The following is a 22,512-nucleotide window of genomic DNA, read 5'->3' as shown; positions in this document are numbered from 1 at the left end:
GCATCAGCGCACTAGCCACCCTGGAAGTTGCTGGTCGTATGCTGGGAGGTAAAGTTCATGGGTCTTTAGCCCGTGCTGGGAAAGTCAGAGGTCAAACTCCCAAAGTTGCCAAGCAGGAGAAGAAGAAAAAGAAGACGGGGCGTGCCAAGCGGCGCATGCAAAACAACCATCGCTTTGTCAATGTGGTTCCAACCTATGGCAAAAAGAAGGGGCCCAATGCTAATCTCGCGCCAGACACCAGCGCGCCGACAATTCAGCGCAAGAAAGAAGCGCACTGTGGGAAAACTTCATTTTAAAGAGCTCCGACAGGGAGTGTGGGGGGAATCCCCCACTTTACTGCATCGTGTTCATGCTGACGTTGGGGGGGGGTGCAAACCCCCACATTATAGAGAAAATGGAACTTTTCCTGTAAAAAATTGGAAAAAGTTCAGTTTTCTCTATAATGCAGGGTTCCAACCCCCTCAACCCCCCCCCAACAGCAGCGCAAACACTATGCAGTAAAGTGGGGGGTTCCCCACTCACACCCCACTTCGGAGCTCTTTAAAATTGTTTTTCCACAGCGCGCTTATTTCTTGCGCCGAATTGTCAGCGCTGGATTGTTGGCGCACTGGTGTCTCGGGCGCGACAGACTATGAACCATGCTAACTCTTAAAATATCTTTCTATTTGCTATTTCCAATAAAGTAGATCTGGATATTAAAAAAAAAAAAAAATGGTAAGAGCTACTATAGATTGTATTAAACTACCATCCAATTAAGTGCAATTTATGTCAGTTACAAGGTGTTAATGGTTAATTACTGGCACTGATTAAACCTTTTAATTGAGTTTGATGCCTAGATCAACTAGGCATGCCCATTTATGTGCCTAATTTTAGGCATGATTTATAGAATCAGGGCCTTAACACAGATCATCTCGGCATCTAATTTTGTTTCACTTTCATTCGAAAGATTTTCCTCGCACGTAACATATTCTAGAAGTTGGTCTGAGGTATTAGGTACCACACAACTCATGTCAATATATTTAGGACCCCTGATGAAGGCTGAGAATTTGCTGAATTACGGACCATGTAGGGTCTGAGTCTCACTTTTGTACCTAAATAAATCCTGAGGTTGCTTCATTTTGTTTTACAAACCGCGCTAGCGGCTGCAGCGCGGTAACAGCCCCGAAGCCCATAGAGATTTAAAGGACTTCGGGGCTTTGTAAAACAGGCCCTAAGTGAATTAATAAACAATATAAATACATAGTAGTAACATACATAGTAAATGACGGCAGATAAAGTTCAAGTTTCAAGTTTCAAGTTTATTAGCTTTTAATATACTGACCATCAACAAATATCTGGCCGGTTAACAATAAAATTTTAAAAAGGTAAGAAAGAAGAAAGATAAAATAATAGGCATTTAAAAATAAATAGAGTGAACATTGATAACATTAACTAGACAAACTTGAAAGTGAGGGTAAAAGGGAAAGGAGGGGAAAAGTTACATATTTGAGAAGAAAAGGAGAAAGTGGGAATGGGATAAAACGTATAGGGTAGGGTCGCTTTGTTAAAGCGGTTGGTTGCTTAAAAAAGAAAAGGAAATAATAAAAATTTTTTAAGAAAAGGAAAACAGAAGGTAAGTCTAAACACAGCCGAATGCGTCACAAAATAAAAAAGTCTTTAGGCTTATCTTAAATTTGTCTAGATGTTGTTCATCGCGGAGTTGCTGTGGTAGAGAATTCCATAACGTTGGGGCAGCTACTGCGAAGTTTATTTTCCGGGTGTAATAAAAGTCTTTTATGGAGGGAATAAACAGAAGCTTTTGATCAGTTGACCTTAGAACAGTCCATCCAGTCTGCCCATACGTTATACCCATTATAAAATACATGATTAGATGAACGCGTCTCTTCTTTGATATTTCTGGACCGTAGACTATAAAGTCTGGAATTGTCCTGGGCATCCAGAAACTCGTGTTCCACTTTGTGTTTTCGTCTCTCGATCTCGTTGGTGGAATACAGGTTCCCCCTTCTGCTTTGCCCGTGTTTGATCTAATTTTGGGCACCATTTAGAAAATCTACCCATGTCTCTAATAGAACATGTCATACAGCGAACGGCCTCTTTTACAAAGCCACGCGGCAACAGCCCCGAAGCCCTTTAAATCTCTAAGGGCTTCGGGGCCTTTAGCACTGTGGATTACTAAAGAGCTTAGAATATATTTAGACATCACAGTTTGTTTGTTTTTAGATATGTGAGCAGCAATCTTGAATAAATATTCTTTAGATCTTATGCTACTGCTTCAGGATACCGTAGCGGAACCCACACTTACTATAAATAAGGAAGCCCCTTAAGTTTCTGCCTACTAGAGCTGTCCAATTTACCACTTTGAATCAATTCACTGATTCACTTCACAGAATTGATTCATTTTCCCCAAAAAATCAGACTTACCAATTCATTAACCAACTCTCTCACCCCCCACCCTCCATTGAGACCTGACATACCTCCAGGCCTCCTAAACCAGCAGCAGCAGCGGTGCTCGGCAAGCAGAGGCAGTGCTCTGAACAGACTGCTTGAGGCCTGCCCTGCTGGAGCCTTCCCTCTGGTACATCACTGTGCCTTATCTTCAGCCTAAGGAAAACCGACCATGTCACACCTTACTACAAGCAACTACGCTGGTTCCCAATTGAGGCCCACTTATTCAAACTGGGCTGCTTCATATTTAAGGCCTTTTATGGCCTCCTATCAAATTACATGATGGAAGTATTTGAGCTTACCTCCCTGACCCGCCTTTTGCGTTCCAACTCAATTTTTGCCTACCCTTCCTTGCAAGGAAGACCTAAAAAAACTTATGTGGCAAAACTACTATCCTATCAAGCATCTCACCTCAGTTGGGAACTACTCCCCATTATAGGGTCTTCTTTGTACTACATGCATTTCAGGTGAAGATTGAAAGCATACTTGTTCAATAAATTCCAAGTAGAGCCTGTGCTCTCTCTGTGTGTCTCACACACTCCTGAAGATGACGATAAAGCTCCATGCACAGTTTCATACAACTCTTATTACCTAGCGCACCCTCCCTCTCTCACCACCTAATTTTGGGTCTCCATATCCATATCTATACCAGTTATTAAAAGCTGTTCATTCACTTGAGTTCTTTTTTTGTCATGGGGGAAGCCACTGCTTGCCTTGGATTGGTAGCATAGAATGTTGCTACTCTTTGGGGTTCCAGAATCTTTTGTTACTCTTTGGGATTCTGGAATCTTGCTGTTCTTTAGGATTCTGAATGGAATGTTGCTACTCCTTGGGTTTCCAGAATCTTTTGTTATTCTTTGGGATTCCGGAATCTTGCTGTTCTTTAGGATTCTGAATGAAATGTTGCTACTCCTTGGGGTTCCAGAATCTTTTGTTACTCTTTGGGATTCCGGAATCTTGCGGTTCTTTAGGATTCTGAATGGAATGTTGCTACGCCTTGGGTTTTGGCCAGGTACTAGTGACTTGGATTGGCCACCGTGAGAACGGGCTACTGGGCTTGATGGACCATTGGTCTGATCCAGTAAGGCTATTCTTATGTACATATTACCATGATTGTTTTTGACACTGACCTTGTCATGCTCCTAAGTTATTTGTTCTTGTACCCTCACCTGTCATGTACAGTCTTATACTTAATTAATGTTAACCACATTGAATTTCACGGTGTATTGCAGTATACAAATAAAATTCTATGTCATATTATGTTATTACTATTCCTTTGTGTCCAACCATGAAACATCAAGTGACTCCCCCAATCCAATCCCTTTTATCTCTCAACCCTTGGAACAGCAACTAATGTCCCCTCCCCCCAAAGGATATCTCTATCCCTGTAGGTGCCTTTGTGCCTACGTTTCCAATCCCTTGTGGTCTACTGGAGAATGAGCAGTAGTGATAACTCTATTCTCTCTATTAAGATGTCATAATATGTATTGTGTTGACATTGTAGGTAGCACACTATGCCTTGATGTCTACTATTATTTAAGTCACTTCAATCACAAACGATTTCAAATAGGAGTAACAAACAACTATCTAGATCATGAGCTCCTATAGGTTCATGGATGGACACAAGCTAAGCCAATTATGTATTTATAATAATATTATTATAAATACATAGTAGGTTTATCTGGTGTCCATCCATGAACGTAGGAGGGGAAAATCCCCTATTCGCAAATGCTTCAGTTACATCTCCAGTGATATCTCCTTTATTTTAAATGACACCACTGCGGGCTAAACACAAAAATGATACATGAAAATGTCCCAGTTCTAATAAATCTCAGAGTTCATCCATGGATGTCAAAATTTATAGTGCCCATTAAAAATATAAAACCGGTTATATCATTGTTCACTGGTGTTCAACATAAGAACATAAGAATAGCCTTACTGGTTCAGACTAATGGTCCATCAACCCAGTAGCCCGTTCTCACGGTGGCCAATCCAGGTCACTAGTACCTGGTCAAAACCCAAGGAGTAGCAACATTCCAGAATCTCAAAGATGAGCAAGATTCCAGAACCCCAATCAGAGCAACGTGCCAGAGCTGAGATTGTGCTGTCATAATGCCTCAGAGCTAAGTACTTTTGCTTTTTTTGTACTGATTTTACAGCATTTGATAAGTTAAATAGCCTTACATGAGGTCCCGCTGAATATATGATGAGTCATACCCCATTAGACATCTGTAATTTTGGGGTGTTGGGTGTTTGAAGTTCACGGTTTAACTCATGCAACGATATCAATCTATCTGGTTTTGCTAATTACTTGCTTCAGTGTGTGCAACTATTCTAGAATAGTGGAGCAAGCTCCTGTTCCAATTGTAATTACTTCTAATTAGTGCCAATTAACATTAACATGGACAACTATTGGTTTTGTATACATGGGGTAAATAGTGGAAATCACAAAGTTGTTTAACCACCTGTTTCATCTGAGATCCTCCAAAGATTCTAATCCCAAGAGCTCCAAATACAGTTTAAGTACATAATTTTGCTGCCTACTGGAGAAAGACTTCAGCCTGCAATGTATCTAAAAATTACACCTTGTAATTTTCAGGAACATGTTATGTATTTGGAAATGAGCAGAACAAAAATCTTCCGTTCAAACAATTTGCTGTAAATATCTATCTCTTTTTTGATTTATCTGCTTAAATAAGTTAGCTTAGCAGTGTTTAAAAAAGGTTTGGATAATTTCCTCAAAGAGAAGTCCATGGCCTATTATTGAGATATCTTGGGTTAATTCTACTGCTTATTCCTAGGATAAGCAGCAAAAAACTTTTTTTTAGCATTTGGAATCTAGCTAGGTACTTGGGACCTGGGTTGGCCACTGTTGAAAACAGAATCCTGAGCTTGATGGACCTTCGGTATGTCCCAGTATGGCAGCTTTTATGTTCTTACTGTTTACCCATTTTAATTGTTTTCTTTTATATATGCTGCATATAAGTGTTATACACACATATTTAGTAGGTATATTCTTTTTCTGTAGTGCTATTTTATAAATGTATTTCAAGTTAGAGTTTAAAGATGGGAAACACCAAAATAATATCTATAAAGAATACGTACGTAATGATCTCTAACTAGCAGCAGGCTTTTCTGCTAGTTTCAGCAAACATTCATCTCTGCTTTGTTCACCTTATTATTCGTTATCTCATCTCTCTTGTTGTTTCTCATTGTCTCTTTCCAACTCTTTTCTTAATATATCAAAAAAGATAATTTCCAGAGAAACCTTGAGTAGATCATCACTTTTAAATAGGAAGAGTGGGAAGGAAATTGTCAGATTGGAACCGTTTTGTCAGTACTGTCACTTCTTAATTACATAAATCATTAATTGTATCGTTTGCTTTTAGACCCAGATTGAGATGAATCACATTTTCTTCTCTTCAGATGAAAGGAATTTTGCAGTGGAAGTATTGTGATATTATAAAAGGTTTCACTGATGGATATATCCATGTAATTAAATAACATCTTGGGAGAATTGATGAACTATTCTTGAATATCAAGAAAGGCAGCCAGTTAGTGTCACACGGTGAGTAGACTTAGGGCTTCTTTTACGAAGGTGCGCTAGGGGCTTAACTCGCGGAATAGCACGCGCTACAGTGCCGTGCACTCTAGCCGCTACCGCCTCCTTTTGAGCAGGCGGTAGATTTTTGGCTAGCGTGCGCTAATCCGGTACATGCGATAAAACCGCTAACGCACCTTCAATAAAAGGAGCTCTTTGTGTGGAAAAGGAGCTGATCGGAGGCTTTGTGCTGATCTTGATACACGCGATTGGGATGGATTTTTAAAAATGATGTCTTTCCCTGGCTGCGATGGTCAGACCTTTATTCACAGTCTTAAGGATTATCATGTACGACTTGCTCTGGGGCAATTCAAACCATAGAAAGTTCCTTAAGAGAGGCAACAATCCATCACTTCGATGCTGTTCTTTTTAAGGTGAATGATGTATAACTGTGGGATGTTTATAAGAATAACAGCATATGAGAAGCAGAATCATTTGGGGTGCAGGAGTTAATTTGGAGGGAGGGGGGGCTGAGAGTATTTTGAGCACTCAAAACTGTATTTAACCCTACAAGAGAATAGAAGAGAGAACTTGAGAGACCAAAGATGTCTGGAAGCCTAAGTCCTCACTGCTGTTTATCATTTTGAAAATATTACCGGTTGGATGAACCTCTAAACAGACACATACAAGTGACACAATCTCTGTTCTACATGGTTAAGACACAACAGATTCTAGTACATTATTATTACAGTATTATATAAAGGTAATCAATGTGTTAACATCAAAAGGTCAAGTTTTTAGCTCCGATTTGCAAATGACTACAGACAGAACATGACACAGTGACTCAGAGAGTCCTTATAGAGAATATTTATTGTTTTCTGAGCATCTGACCCATTTTTTCTATTATCTCTTCTTTCTCTTGTCTACAGTTGAATAAGTAGAAGGAATGGAATTCAGGAATGAAACCAGAGTCACCCAGTTCACCCTGAAAGGACTTTTTAGCAATCCAGACTTACAGATAACATTCTTTGTGTTGTTTTTAGTGATGTACCTGATCACTATAGCCGGGAATCTTCTCATCGTGGTGACCATCTATGTGGACTCTCAGCTTCACACTCCCATGTACTTCTTCCTCTGCAACCTGTCCATCTTAGATGTAGGCGTTCCAACAGTTGTAGTTCCTAAATTCCTTGCTAACTTTGTCTCGCAGAGCAAAACCATCTCTTTCAGTGAGTGCATTGCTCAAGTGTTTTTCTATCATTTCTTTGAGGGTGCGGAATGCCTTCTCCTGGTCCTGATGGCTTATGACCGCTATGTTGCCATCTGCAATCCTTTACGTTATAACATTATAATGAACAGACGTGCCTGTCTCCTGCTGGTTCTTTTTACATGGGTAGGTGGTCTCATGCATGGCTTCGGTCAGTCATTTCCAGCAACTCAGCTGCCCTTTTGTGGCCCTAATGAGATAAATCATTTCTTTTGTGATGCCCGCCCCTTAACTGCGTTGGCTTGCTCTAGTACATTTATCAATGAAATCACAGATGTGATCAACAGCGGAATCTTATCTCTTGGTTCCTTCATGGTGTTGTCCATATCTTACGCATACATCATCTCCACTGTCTTAAAAATCCGCTCAGCTGAAGGAAGGCAGAAAGCTTTCTCGACCTGTGCCTCCCACCTCCTGGTTGTCACTTTGCTTTTTGGCCCCCTTGTCTTCATCTACATGAGACCACCAGTGCAATTTGCAGCTGATAAACTGGTGTCCAGTTTTTATACTGTTGTGACCCCTTGGTTAAATCCCTTCATTTATACTCTCAGAAATGAGAAGGTGAAAAAATCCATGAAAAAGTTGGGCGGTAGGAAAGTGTCTTTTCTCAATTTGCAAGGGAACTAATTTCCTATTAAAAAAAGATCACTTTTGTGTAAATCATCTGCTCTCTGTTAATCCACTCGCTAAAATTCTAATTATTTTTCCGTTGACCTACTTTTTAAAAGGTATTGTAAATCTGAATGAATTATTATCTGAATTTAATCAGGTTGGGAAGACTGGATGGACCATTCGGGTCTTTATCTGCCTTCATCTACTATGTTACTATGTTTATGCCAATGGTAGGGATCAGTGGATGCTATGATGTTTGTGATATTTTCAATATATAAGACATTTGTATATCCATTTATAGAATAGCAGTTTCAATACCATTACTCGTTAAAATATTAGAAGGCCTAGTCAATGTCCAATTAAATTCCTATTTAGAAAAATTTAATATTTTGCATTCTATACAATCTGGTATCTGTAAGAGTCACAGCATAGAAACCATTGCCGCAGATCCACGTTAGACATTTAGCAGAGTATTGTTACTTCAATTTGACCTATCCAATGCTTACAACTTAGGGGTCCTTTTATCAAAGCGCTCTAATGGGGTTAGCAAGTCGGACATTTCCTCACACGCTAACCCTACGGCCGGCTAAAAAACTAATGCCTGCTCAATGCAGGCGTTAGCGGCTAGAGCGACAGGCAGTTTAACGTGTGGTATTACACGCGTTAAACCCCTACCACAGCTTGATAAAAGGACCCCTTAGTAGATTATGTACTATTATTAAAATATTGAATAAAATTTGTATATCAGGGAACATATTATGCTGGCTTTACATTTTTTTGAAGAGATTTTATAATGTAAAAATGTCTTCCATGATATCTGCTGAATGGGAACTCCCTTATGGAGTTCCTCAAGGTTCTCCACCTTCTCCCTTCCTTTTAAATATTTTCCTTCATCCATTAGGTTACAAAAAAAAGCTCAATTTATTTCTTTGATCTATGCAGATGACATTACTGTACTTATCCCCTTTTCTTCCTTAGAACATATCAAATCTAGATAAACCATTGTGTGAATCTGGTAGAGAGCTGGATGTCGGTTTATCAACCGAAATTAAATAACAATAAAACAGTTAATCATCCCAAAATGTGACCTGAAGTTAAAGTATTATCAGTAAACAATGTTGACTACACTTTGGCTTCAATAATCAGAATCCTAGGCGGACATTTTGATAACAATCTTTTTCTTGCCCTAAGTCAACATGTTAATCAAGAAATCATTTGGTCTTTTTTGGAAGCTAAGGGGGTCTTTTACTAAGGCATGATAGCCAATTTAGTGTGCTCTAATATTTAGCGTGCACTAAATCGGCTTGTGCACCTTAGTAAAAGACCCCCTAAGAAAATATTTTGAACATCACCAATTTCATTTGCTGGTGCAATCATTATTCCTGTCCCAAAACAATATTAAAAAAACCTACAAAACTCTGCAAAGTACAGCTGTAAGACTCATTTTCAGATTGAAGAAGAGTAATAGGATCACACCTTATCTACTGGAAGTTCACTGGTTGTCAGTTGAAGCTAGGATCTATTATAAATTTTATTGCCTATTGTTTAAAACTCGCTATGGAAACACTCCAGATTATATACCAAAACTTTTTTTTAAAATTCTCCACTGAGACTGCTTTTAATTTAAGGCAAAACCATCCTTTTTGTTTTCCTGAAATTAAAAATGAAAAATATACCAGAATTTATAATTTAACCTGGGCTTATCAATCGGCTAAACTATGGAAAACTCTTCCTATTCAGATGATTCAGCAAATTAATTTTAACCTCCCGCCTTTTACAAAACTGCACTAGTGTTTTTTAGTGCTGGCCGCCATGGTAACAGCTCTGACGCTCATAGGAATGCTATGAGCATTGGAGCTGTTACTGCCGTGATGAGTGATAAAAACTGCTAGCGCAGTTATGTAAAAGGGGGAGGGGGGAAGGTAAGAGTTTTTATATAGATCTGACGATCTATCTTTTTGAGGAATTTGCACTTAAGTTATAATTAATTAACCCATTTGTTTTATGTAAACCGCTGTGAACTTCCTTAAGGTATTGGCAGTATATAAATAATGAATGTATTGTATTGTGGAATTTTCAACATATAAGACATATGTGGAAGTCGAAAGTGATCCCTTTACAAAAAAACGTAACTGCTGAAGATACCAAAGGATGGGTTTTTGTGCCTATGACTGAAGAATGGGAGCTTTTGAGAGTCAAGTACCTCTATGCCTTTTCCATCCTCGATGGTTTGACATGTATGGTGACTTTTAAGTTATACATGTAGTAAGGTCTCCCTTTTTTTTCGAGGCGAATTAAGTTTTGATTGTTGTGGTGTAACATAACTCACTCATATTTTCTAGTTTGATTTTTTGCTTCGAAATAGATGCCGCAATGGTGCCCTCCAAGGACACTAAGAACATAAGAACATAAGAAGTTGCCTCCGCTGAGTCAGACCAGAGGTCCATCCTGCCCATCGGTCCACTCCCGCGGCGGCCCATCAGGCCTAATTGCCTGAACAGTGTCCCTGACTAATTTTGTAACTGCCTCTAATCCTCTAATCCTATCCCTATTTCCTACCTTTACTCCTATCTGTACCTACCTCAACTCCTATCTGTACCCCTCAATTCCTTTGTCCTCCAGGTACCTGTCCAGACCTTCTTTGAAGCCCTGTAGTGTGCTTCTGCTTATCACATCCTCCGGTAGCGCGTTCCATGTATCCACCACCCTCTGGGTGAAAAAGAACTTCCTGGCGTTTGTTCTAAACCTTTCCCCTTTCAATTTCTCTGAGTGCCCCCTTGTACTTGTGGTTCCCCATAATTTGAAAAATCTGTCCCTGTCTACTCTTTCTATGCCCTTCATGATCTTGAAGGTTTCTATCATGTCTCCTCTAAGTCTCCGCTTTTCCAGGGAGAAAAGCCCCAGCTTCTTCAGTCTGTCAGTATATGAGAGGTCTTCCATACCCTTTATTAGCTTAGTTGCTCTTCTCTGGACTCTCTCAAGTACCGCCATGTCCTTCTTGAGGTACGGCGACCAGTACTGGACACAGTACTCCAGGTGCGGGCGCACCATTGCATGATACAGTGGCAGGATGACTTCCTTCGTCCTGGTCGTGATACCCTTCTTAATGTAATGTAATGTAATGTAATTTATTTCTTATATACCGCTACATCCGTTAGGTTCTAAGCGGTTTGAAGAAAATATACATTAAGATTATAAATGAGAAGTAAGAAGGTACTTAAAAAATTCCCTTACTGTCCCGAAGGCTCACAATCTAACTAAAGTACCTGGAAATTAATAAAGAAGAGAAAATAAAGATGGTTGAAAAAAGAAAAATTCTATGTGAACTTATAGGATGGAAATTAAACTGACAGTGAAGAACTGTATGAAAAATACATATGGAATGCAGTTAGAGAGGGTAGGTTACAATCTATTTATGGTATTTGTTTAATTGGAAGGTGTTAAGGTGGGTAATTTGGGGGAAGGTTATCTGAAGGTAGGTGAATCTTCTGGAGGTAAAAGAGGAGGGGTTAAGATATTTGGATGAATTTTTTGAAAAGCAGGGTTTTGATTTCTTTTCTGAATGTTTTGAAGTTGTCTGATATTGTCATAAGATTGGAGATGGAATGGTTGATTTTTGCTGCTTGTGTTGCCAGAAGGTTGTCAAACATTTTCTTGTGTTGTGTGCCTTTGAGTGGGGGGAAGGCGAAAGGGTTCAAGGTTCTTCTGTGTCTTAAGGTGGAGATTTGGTTTAAGCGGTTGTTTAGATAGGAGGGGGAAGAGCCGTGTAATGCTTTGAATATCAGGCAGTGGAATTTGAATTGGATTCGTGCTTGTATGGGTAGCCAGTGAGAGTCTAAGAAGGCAGTTGTTATGTGATCATATTTTTTGAGTGAGTAGATCAATCTGAGAGTGGTGTTTTGTATGGTCTGGAGTTGTTTTATCATAGTGGCTGGACAAGGAAGATATAGGGAGTTGCAATAATCCAGCAGACCTATGACTAGGGATTGGACGATTAGTCTAAATTGTGCTTGGTCAAAGAATTTTCTGATTTTACGGAGATTTCTCATGGTTAGAAAAGCTTTCTGGGTTGTTTTGTTGATCTGGGGCTGCATTGTGCAACATCTGTTTGCCTTCCTTGAGGCTGTGGCACACTGCGCCGATGCCTTCAATGATGTGTCTACCATCACTCCCAGGTCTCTTTCAAGGTTACTCACCCCTAGCGGTGATCCCCCCATTTTGTAAGTGAACATCGGGTTCTTTTTCCCTACATGCATGACCTTGCATTTCCCTATGTTGAAGCTCATTTGCCACTTTTTGGCCCACTTTTCCAGCGCTGTCAGATCTTTTTGGAGATTTTTGCAGTCCTCCTTGTTTTCAACCCTGCTGTATAGTTTGGTGTCATCCGCAAATTTAATAACCTCACATTTTGTTCCTGCCTCCAGGTCGTTAATAAATATATTGAACAGGAGCGGTCCCAGCACCGACCCCTGCGGAACTCCGCTCGTGACCCATTGCCAGTCTGAGTAATGGCCCTTTATTCCAACCCTCTGTTTCCTGTCCGCCAGCCAGTTTTTGATCCATTGGTGGACCTCCCCTTGCACCCCCTTCCCAGTGAATGTCCCTAACCACACCCTCTCCAAAAGACATCACATGTTGTGATACTCTCCAGCAACCCTTCTCGGAGTAGCCCCCACACTGGAAGGTAAAGTTTACACAATCAAAGCAGGTTCTTATTTGTACCTGGGACAATAAAATGTTACAGTAAGTGAACGCTTGGAACTCCTCTCGTATGAGGAAAGACTAAAACGGTTAGGGCTCTTCAGCTTGGAAAAGAGACGGCTAAGGGGAGATATGATTGAAGTCTACAAAATCTTGAGTGGAGTAGAATGGGTACAAGTGGATCAATTTTTCACTCCATCAAAAATTACAAAGTCTAGGGGTTACTCGAAGTTACAGGGAAATACTTTTAAAACCAATAGGAAGATAGTGATAGCTGGTTTTAAGATAGGTTTGGAGAACTTCCTGGAGGAAAAATCCATAGTCTATTATTGAGAAAGACATGGAGGAAGCCACTGGATCGGTAGCAGGAGTGTTGCTACTATTTGGGATTCCGGAATCTTTCTATTATTTCAGATTCTGCATGGAATCTTGATATTCTTTGGGGTTCTAGAATCTTTTGTTACTCTTTAGGATTCTGGAATGTTGGTACTCTTTGGGTTTTGGTCAGATACTAGTGACCTGGTCTGATCCAGTATGACTATTCTTATGTTCAATTCTATTTGGTCCATGTTTGTTTGTGCCCTCTGCTGTCTATAACAATGTTTTACCATGTACTTTGTCGACATTGTAATGTAGCATACTATGCCATACTTTGATTGTAATGATTGTTGTAATTGATTATTGCTGTGCACTGCCTTGAGTGAATTCCTCCCAAAAAGTGGTAAATAAATCCTAATTAAATAAATGAATAAATAAATAATAATGCGGCTAAGTTATTATAGATTACTAGCATAAGCCTGCTTTAGTGCTCTAAATTTAAGGCGCTGTTTCTTAGGGTATGTCTATGCCAGGCGTAAGTCGACGTCTAAGTGCGCCATTGCAACCCACATAACCTAAAGTAATCTATAAGTTGCATCCATTGCTTGGAGACATGTTCATGACTTGCATATCCTCTGCCCGTGTGTGGATTTCCCGTTCAATTATACAATGCCCATGTAGAATGGCGCCCACTTAAATGCCAATTAACTATGCAGTTACTCAATCTAGACAGGCATCGTTTTTCTCCTTATCAACCTGGAATTCAAGAACCCTAATTTATATAACTCTATGCACATCAAGGCCCCTTTTTACTAAGCCATGGTAGAGATTTCTATAACGGCCTGGGTTGTTAAATGCTCTATCACTGCTCTGATGCTCAGGAATTCTATGAGTATCAGAGTTTTTAGTGCTCTGGGCAGTGGTAGAAACCTCAGTCACAGCTTAGTAAAAGGAGTGGGCGGGCTATACTTGTGTTGATTGTGGATTTGTAATGGATTTATAATTGGATTTTGAGAATTAGTAGTCGTTTTGTTCTAAGACGCTTCAAGGTCAAGTCTACAAAGCCTGCTTAAATTTAGGTGCCAATGGTATGCACAAATTTATAGAATAATGGTAATATGTGTCTGATTTTCACAAGTACTTCCAAGTTATGTGCGTAAGTGCTTGGGTTCGATATTCAAAATGATTGATCCAGACAGGAAAGGCTCCTAACTGGTTAAATAGCCTTTGTGGGGCTATCCACTGATATTCAATGCAACTTAACCAGGTAGGGCTTGATTCTATAAACAGCACCTAAATCGGTAGGTACCTATGGAAACAGCATAGTAACATAGTAAATGACGGCAGATAAAGACCTGAATGGTCCATCTAGTCTGCCCAGTAGTTAGACCCATTACAAATACATGATTAAATTAATTTGTCTCGTCATTGAAATTTCTGGGTCATAGACTGTAAAATCCACCCGGTATTGTCCAAGGTTCCAACTGCTGAAGTTGCCGTCCAAGCTCACTCCAGCCTATCCAACCATCCCGTTGTTTGCAGGACATCTACCGTAAAGTCTGGCCAGTAACATCCTCATGTTCCAAGTTAGTAGAGTTCCCATTGATGCCCTCCCCAGCCTAATCCGATACCAAATCATAACATATGGGACCCAAACCGTGCAATTCTGTCCAGTACCAGCCTTAGCTCTTTAATTTACATTCTTCATTTTCTAATTAGAGATCCACTGTGTTTATCCCGCGCTTTTTTGAATACCATCACCGTTTCCCTCTTTACCACAGCCAATTACCCCATTATTTATCACCAATTAAAACAGTTAAGTTAGGCATTGGCAGGATGCCTACTGCTGCCTAACTTTCAGTGGCCCGATAAGAATCAGCCCCTAAAGTCATAGTTCGCTATTTTGTGGCTGATCTAGGGCAGAGTCGGCATTTACAAAGTGAAGTGCCAATATTCATCATCTACCGCCTAAGCTAATTTGACAAATTGGACCACATAAAACTTACCTTCTCTTTTACTAAAGCGCGCTAATCGAATTAGTTCACGCTAAACGTTAATGCTTCCATAGACTAACGTGCACGCGTTAGCATTTAGCACGCGCTAAATCGATTAACGCACCATAGCAAAAGAGGGCCTTAGTCTTAGCTTAGGCAGTAAAGTGCTGAATATCACACTTATCTAGATAAGGGAGCACTAGCCGCACAAGTTCAGGTATTCAGTGCCAGAGCCCAGACGTGGTCCTGCTCTGAATATCCTGGCATAACACCAGGGGCAACCACAAAGGTCCTGATTCTATAAACGGCACTTAACCTGCAAGCTCTGAGAAGTACAAGTGTCAATCATGAGTTAGGCGCTATTTTAAGAATCGTGCCTAGTGGCGCCAAAAGTGGTCTTAAGTAGGCGTTGAAACCATCGGCACACTCTATTTATGCCAGGCCTACATGACTGTGCCTGTTAGGCACCGAAATCAAAACATTCCCATAATCCGCCCCCTAAATGCAAAACATGTTCATGATCCACCTCTCAATCACCTACTTTCTGATAAACTCTGTCCCTTTAATATCAGCAAGCAAAGCCAACATAAATAATAATAGGAACCATGTCGTACAAGTTTCAAGTTCAAGTTTCAAGTTTATTGAAAGATTTTTTAAACCGCTTAATCAGGTTTTTAAGCGGTGTACAATATAAAATTTACATAAAAACATATTAAAACTGGGGATACTGGATAAAATCCAAGTGTCATAATAAAGCACTGATAAGACATATAGACTACTTCAAACAATAGGAAAATGGGGGAGAACTACAATCGTAAAAGAAAAGTGCAACAAAAAAGGGAAAATACAATAGATTAGGGTAAAAAGTAATACTTTTGATTTAATTTTTGTCCTTAAGAGGACAGTTTTTGTCCAAAAGCAGTTACATTGATCCCCCCAAATCCAAGCAACCTTCAGGAGCTACATCTATCATCTGTGAAAACTATGATGTCTTCCAGAAGGCATGTCTTGTGGAATAGTTGGTTCATGCACCTATTGCATCAAGACTGGATTACTGTAATGCATTCTACAATGGTCTGATGGCAAAGAGTTTGCGTCTGTTTCCATTGATTCTGAATGCTGCAGCAAGACTGATGGTTGCAAGCAATGTCATCCTATCACATAATTTCTGCAGAAACTTCACTGGCTACCAGAAGAAAACATGCCTAAATTTAAAACTCTACATCTGATTTTCAAGGCCCATAAAGAAATAAGCCAGGGTAGTTGAAGAACAATATCTCCCTCTATACACCTCCAAGGTTTCTAAGGTCAGATCTTCAAATGGAGTCACAGAAGCAGGGCTGCTTCCCTCCTTATGGATCTCCACTGTGATTTGCTTTCTGTAGTGGAAATCGACTTGAGGCTTCTGAGTCAGTAAACATTCACAGGCTGTATCCCTGTGAGATTCCTTTTAGACTGGAAATCAATGGAGTGCACTCTGCTATGAGAATACACACTGGCAGAAAAGGCCCTATGGTGACTGGTGCCATGACCGATGCAACACTGGCTGCACGGAGGTTCACTACTTTGGTTTCACCAACATCTATGAGATCTGTTGACGTTTTGAATATTAAAAGGGGGTTATGTTGGGTAAAAGGTTGAGACTCGCTGTAGTAAAGCATCTAGGTATCTTTCACATGTGCTTCTGCAGTTGGAGCTGGAGCACCAATATTGCAGTCTCAGTGATGAAGGGCAGGGATGTCCCCTAGACTCAAAGAACTGTACATGCGCAGAAAGGGAGGTAGAACATGGCAGCAGCCAAGGAAGCTGAGAAAGGGCTCAATTATGGAGGGAGACAATATCTGGGGTCTAAAATTGTTGAAAATAACCCTCCATTTCTCCAGGTATCACTTAAGGTTACTATTTAGTGTATTGTAAACTGCTTTGCTTACCAAGGAGCAAAGGCAATATATCAAATAAAAATAACCATAACTTGTAGACTTCCCTGCATCTTAGACTGAATGTTTGTTGGGCTAGGATGCAGTCCAGTAGAAAGATAGACACGTGGCCATAGATAAAGGCCAAATGGACCGTCCAGTCGCTCCATCCACAGCATCCATTATCTCCTCCTCTCTCTCTAGGCTAAGGCTCTTTACACCTGCATTGTGAGGTCATAGAGATTTATGGTTATAGAAACATAGAAACATGAGGGCAGATAAAGGCCAAATGGTCCATCCAGTCTGCCCATCTGCAGTATCCACTGTCTCCTCCTCTCCCTTGCTGGCTAAGGTTCTAAACATCTGCATCTCCTCTTCCTATTGGCTAAGGCTCTTTCCACTTGATTTGTGAGGTCATAGAGCTTTATTCTTATGGAAACCTAGAAATATGATGGCAGATAAAGGCCTAAAGGCCCATCCAGTCTGCCCATCCGCAGCATCCAGTCTCTCCTCCTCTCCCTTTAGGCTTAAGCTCTTTACACCTGCAGTGTGAGGTTATAGAGCATTATGGTTATAGAAACATAATGGCAGATAAAGGCCAAATGGCCAATCCAGTCTGCCCATCCACAACATCCACAAGAGATGTTTCCCCTCTCTAAGAGATCCCATGCTTTCTTGAATTCAGACACTGTCTTTGTCTCCATGACCTAGAGCTAGTCCATAAAAGGTAGGAATGGGTTTGTGCTGAAATACCCTTCTGTTGAATTTTAAGAGTTACAAATAATGAATGGAGTGGAAAAGTGGCCTAGTGGTTAGAGCTACTGCCTCAGCGCCCTAAGGTTGTGGCTTCTTGTGACCCTGGGCAAGTCCCTTACCCTCCATTGCCCTATGTATCATAGTTAGATTGTGAACCTACTGGGACAGATAGGGAAAATACTTGGAGTACCTGGTTTAAACTGGCTGGACACTATCTTGGGTGAATCTCTCTTCATAAAGGCAGTTAATAAATCCACAAAATTAAAATGATAATGTTTTAATGATTTGTAATGCTGTTAAAGGTTGTGGTGTTAAGGTCTGTAATGCTGACATGCTACGAACAGCAATGTGGTATGTGGAATCCTCAGCTAGTGTTCATGGGGGCTGGTTGATCAATGTCATTTTCAATTGCAAAGGGCAAGCTAGTTCTGTGCGACCCTGCCCTTCACGACTGAATCTATGGTATGGATATACCAGCTGCAATGGTGGAAGCTTGGACAGAGTATTCAAGTGTGTCTTTGAGGGAACATTGACTAACAATGCATTTTGTATCTCTTTCTTCATATGATTTAAAAATGTCTTGCTCTTGGAAAAGAACGTACAGATATGCTTTGAATTTTGACATCAAGAAAAAAAATCACAGAGAGATTGAATTGCATCCATTTTTTCATGCAAGACTTCTCCACCTGGACTCCAGAGGTACTTGGGAATAGTGGTGATGTTTTTGTTTGAGATCCTCCAAAGATTATAATCCCAAGAGCTTCAGGCACAGTTTAAGATCATCACTTTGCTGTCTACTGGAGAAAGCCTTCAACATGCAAATGCTGACAGAGTTAGAGAGACAAAGACAATCTATTCTTCAAAATGTTTGAATTTAATATACATATGAATCCAACTTTGTGACAATTTTCATGAATATGGATAATATTTAGAAAGGAGCGAGGCAAAATCTATTCTTTCAGGCGATGAGCTCTCCAAATAATATGTTGTAAGTATCCATTTCTATTTACATCTATTTTCATTCCCACCTCAGATGCTTATTTTGTCATTTACATTCTGCACATAAGTGGTGACCATAGAAATTCAGTAAGAAATTTCTGCTCCGTAGAACTCACGGCCTGCATTGGCATAGGAGACAATGAAGCTGCTGTAGGATTTGACGTTTTATCCACTGATTCTTAGTCAACTGCTCAAACCATTAGGTTTCACTTCAAGTGCTCCCGTATTTAACCCCCCCCACCCCCTTTTATCAAGCTGCACTAGAGGTTTTTAGTGCGGGATGGTGAGGTAAGTGCTCCGACACTCATAGGAATTCTATGAGTGTCAGAGGATTTACCGCACCTGCTCGCGGTAAAAACCTCTAGCATAGCACGATAAAAGGGACCTGTACTCTTTTAACATAAGTGTCAAAATGTGTATATGTTAATATCTTCACTAATAGGGTAAAGCTGAGAAACACCAAAAGAATATCTGTTCGGGTGTGGGATAAAGGATATTTTATGATCCCTAACTAGCAGCAGGTTTTTCTGCCACTTTCAGTGTACGTTCATCTCTTATCTTGTGTACCTTGTTTCTCCTTGTCCTATCTCACTTGCTCTCTCTTGCTTCCAACTCTTTCCTTAAAACAAGATCAATCACTACCAAACCAACCTTGAGTGGATCATTAATCGGAAGAGTGGGAGGGCAATTGCCAGGTCGGAATTGTATTGACAGCGCCATCACATCGTACCTGCATAAATCATTAATTCTCTTTTTAACGTACTTTCAGACAGATTTTGTTCCCTTCAGAAGAAAGTAATGCGCCACTGGAAGTATTTTGAGATTATCAAACGATTCACTGATATTTCCTTCTGATTAAATAACATCTTGAGAGAATTGATGAACCGTTCTTGAGTATGAGGAAGGGAGACCCATGGAAAGCAACATGGTGAGTGGAATAAATGGGAAAAGAGCTGATCTTAGAGTTTGGGTTGATCTCGATAGGATTAGGAGGTATTTTTTTTTTAATTAGCTCTCCATTTGACTACAGATGGGGAGACTTTTATTCACTATCTTCAAGATCACAGTGTAGAACTTGTTCTGAGACAATGAGTTAAATAACAAGTTAAAGAAACCCTTTTTTAACAATCTATGAAACCAAAGTACCTTAAGAGAGACCATAATTCAATGCTTGAACGCTTCTATCTGTAGAGTTACTGCAGTATGACTGTGGGATGTCTGTATAATAGGAGCATATGAACAGCAGAATCTATTCAGGTTGAAGGGATACTCTAGGGAGGGAAGGGAGGGGAATGACTGTGTATGTAAGAGCCAAATTTTCCATGTAGCTTAAGTCCTATTTATCATTTATGTTTGTAATCAAACATTTTTCCTTATCTGTCCCAGTGGGCTCACACTCTTCCCCCTCTTTTAATAAGGTGTGCTACCCGATTAGCGCGTGCTAAACGCTAATGCATCCATAGAATAAGGCTCTCTTTTACAAAGGTGTGCTAAGTGTTTAGCGCGTTTTTAGCATGCAATAATATTTATTGTGCGCTAAAAAGCATAGCGCACCTTAGTAAAAGAGGACCTCAGTCTAATTTACCTGGTGCAATGGGGGGAATTGGGTGACTTGCTCAAGTTTATAAGGGGCAGGTAGGGTTTGAACCCACAACCTCAGGGTGCGGAGCCCATAGCTCTAATCGCTGCTACACACACTGCCCCTTCTTTAACCCTACGAGCTGCTTGAAGCATTGTGCAGACACATATAATGATGCCAATGCCTGCTCCACAGACCTTACCACGTGGTCAGAAGAAACATTTAACATGCAAGAGATTTTAAGAGAATGTATAAGTGACCAAAATGTAAAAGTAATCTCAAAAGGAGAGTTTTTAGCCTGTTTTGAAAAGGTCTATCAGGCAGCAATTAGGAAATCCTTGTAAAGAAATGCATTTTTTTTTCTTAGTATCTTCTATTGTGTCTTCTGTTTCTTTACAGTTGACAAACTGAAAGGAATGGCAGTCAGGAATGAAACCAGGGTCACACAATTCATCCTTCTCGGACTTTCTAGTGATCCAAATTTACAGTTAACATTCTTTCTGCTGTTTCTACTGATGTACCTGCTCACCGTGGCTGGGAATCTTCTCATCGTGCTAACCATAGTCGTGGACTCTCACCTGCACTCTCCCATGTACTTCTTGCTCAGCAACTTGTCTCTCTTAGATCTGGGCTTTTCAACAGTCGCCATCCCCAAATCCCTTGTTAACTTCCTCTCACACACCAGATCCATCTCATTCAATGACTGCATTGCTCAGATGTTTTTCTTGCATTTGTTTGGGGGGGTGGAATGCTTTCACCTGGTCCTGATGGCTTACGACCGCTATGTCGCCATCTGCAATCCTTTGCGCTATACCACAATAATGAGCAGACGCGTCTGTCTCCTGATGGTGGTTTCTACATGGGTAATTGGTTTCCTTCATGCTTGCGGGCAGGTATTCCCCACAATTCAGCTGCCCTTCTGTGGTCCTAATGAGATCAATCATTTCTACTGCGATGCCCACCCCATATCTGCGTTGGCTTGCTCTAATACGTTTATCAGTGAAAATTCAGATATGATTAACAGTGGAATATTAATCCTTGGCTGTTTCTTGGTGGTATCTATGTCGTACACGTACATCATCTGTGCTGTTTTAAAAATTCGCTCAGCTGAGGGAAGGCAGAAAGCTTTCTCGACCTGTGCCTCCCACATTCTGGTTGTCACTTTGTATTTTGGCCCCCTTGTCTTCATGTACATGAGGCCCCCGGTGACATTTTCAGGCGACAAATTGATCTCTGGTTTTTACACCATTGTAACCCCTGTGTTAAACCCTTTCATTTATACTCTCAGAAACGAGCAGGTGAAAAAAGCTATGAGGAGGCTGGGAGGCAAGAAAGTGTTTTCTGCGGTCGCATAAAAATTGATTTCCATTGATTTGGGAGAGAAACGACTGCAAAAAACAGCAGCTATCATTGACTGAGGTTTGGTTCTTAATCTACTTTTTAAAATTCTGATTATGTTCCCTTGTTTAATGTTTTTTAAACAGAATTTTCACTGAATGCTACAGTGAAAAGTGGGAGCTATGGCACTAGAGAATGACACAAGGACAAATTTTTCCACATCCCCGCAGGAACTCATTTTCCCATCCCGACAAGTTCTTTTCCTGTCCTCATCTGCACAAGCCTCAAACACTTTAAAATCATAAGTGTTTGAGGCATGCATGGTTAAGGAAGGTTACAGGAATGGGACAGGGACAGCGACAAATCTTGTGGGTTTGGGACGTGGACATTGAGTTCCTGCAGGGATAGGGAAAAATTTATCCCTGTGCCATTCTCTACACTATACCACTCTAGAACTCAAAATGTAGTAAAAGTGAGCCAAGTCTAGGACAGTGACTTCACTGATGAGGTTGGCTCTTATTGGTGGAATGAGGCATTATGACATCACAATACCAGCTCTGGTTATCAGAGGCTGAAACTTTTCACACTATTTATTTCTTAAATTTTCTATACTGTTCTCCCAGGTAGAGAATGACACGAGGACACATTTTTCCCCGTCCCCGCAGGAACTCAATTTCCCGTCGCATCTCGCCAAGTTCTTGTCCTGTCCCTGTCACATTCCTGCAAGCTCCATCCTCATCTGCACAAGCCTCAAATGCTTTAAAATCATAAGTGTTTGAGGCTTGTGTGGTTAAGGCATAGCTTACAGGAATGGGGGTAGGGACAGGGACAAAACCTGCAGGGATGGGGAAGCATTTGTCCCCATGTCATTCTCTACTTGGCATCTTGCATTAAGTGCATCAATTATGCCCTCTGGGTATTAAGGTCCATATTCTATATATGGCACCATATAAAAATGATTAAATCATTAAAAAATAAATATACACAACTGTAGGCGGAAGTGGCGTTAGGCGTCACAAAGTGCCTCTGTAGCCACAATTCACATG

The 22,512-nt window shown here is 40.4% G+C and overlaps 2 protein-coding genes across 2 annotated transcripts; both read left to right on the top strand.

The window, feature by feature from the left end:
• Positions 1–6,932: 6,932 nt before the first annotated feature.
• Positions 6,933–7,880, top strand: LOC117350512 (olfactory receptor 4E2-like). Its single transcript, XM_033924808.1, has one exon. The coding sequence runs from the start codon at positions 6,933–6,935 to the stop codon at positions 7,878–7,880; it is 948 nt and encodes a 315-aa protein (XP_033780699.1).
• A 12,664-nt stretch (positions 7,881–20,544) lies between these two features.
• Positions 20,545–21,483, top strand: LOC117350511 (olfactory receptor 4E2-like). Its single transcript, XM_033924807.1, has one exon. It carries the CDS (start codon positions 20,545–20,547, stop codon positions 21,481–21,483), a length of 939 nt encoding a protein of 312 aa, XP_033780698.1.
• The last annotated feature ends 1,029 nt before the right edge of the window (positions 21,484–22,512 follow it).

Source organism: Geotrypetes seraphini, chromosome 16 (genome assembly GCF_902459505.1).
Source record: "Geotrypetes seraphini chromosome 16, aGeoSer1.1, whole genome shotgun sequence".
Taxonomy (NCBI): Eukaryota; Metazoa; Chordata; class Amphibia; order Gymnophiona; family Dermophiidae; genus Geotrypetes; species Geotrypetes seraphini.
The sequence above is the reverse complement of the archived record's forward strand: the minus strand, read 5'-3'. Positions and strand labels throughout refer to the sequence as shown.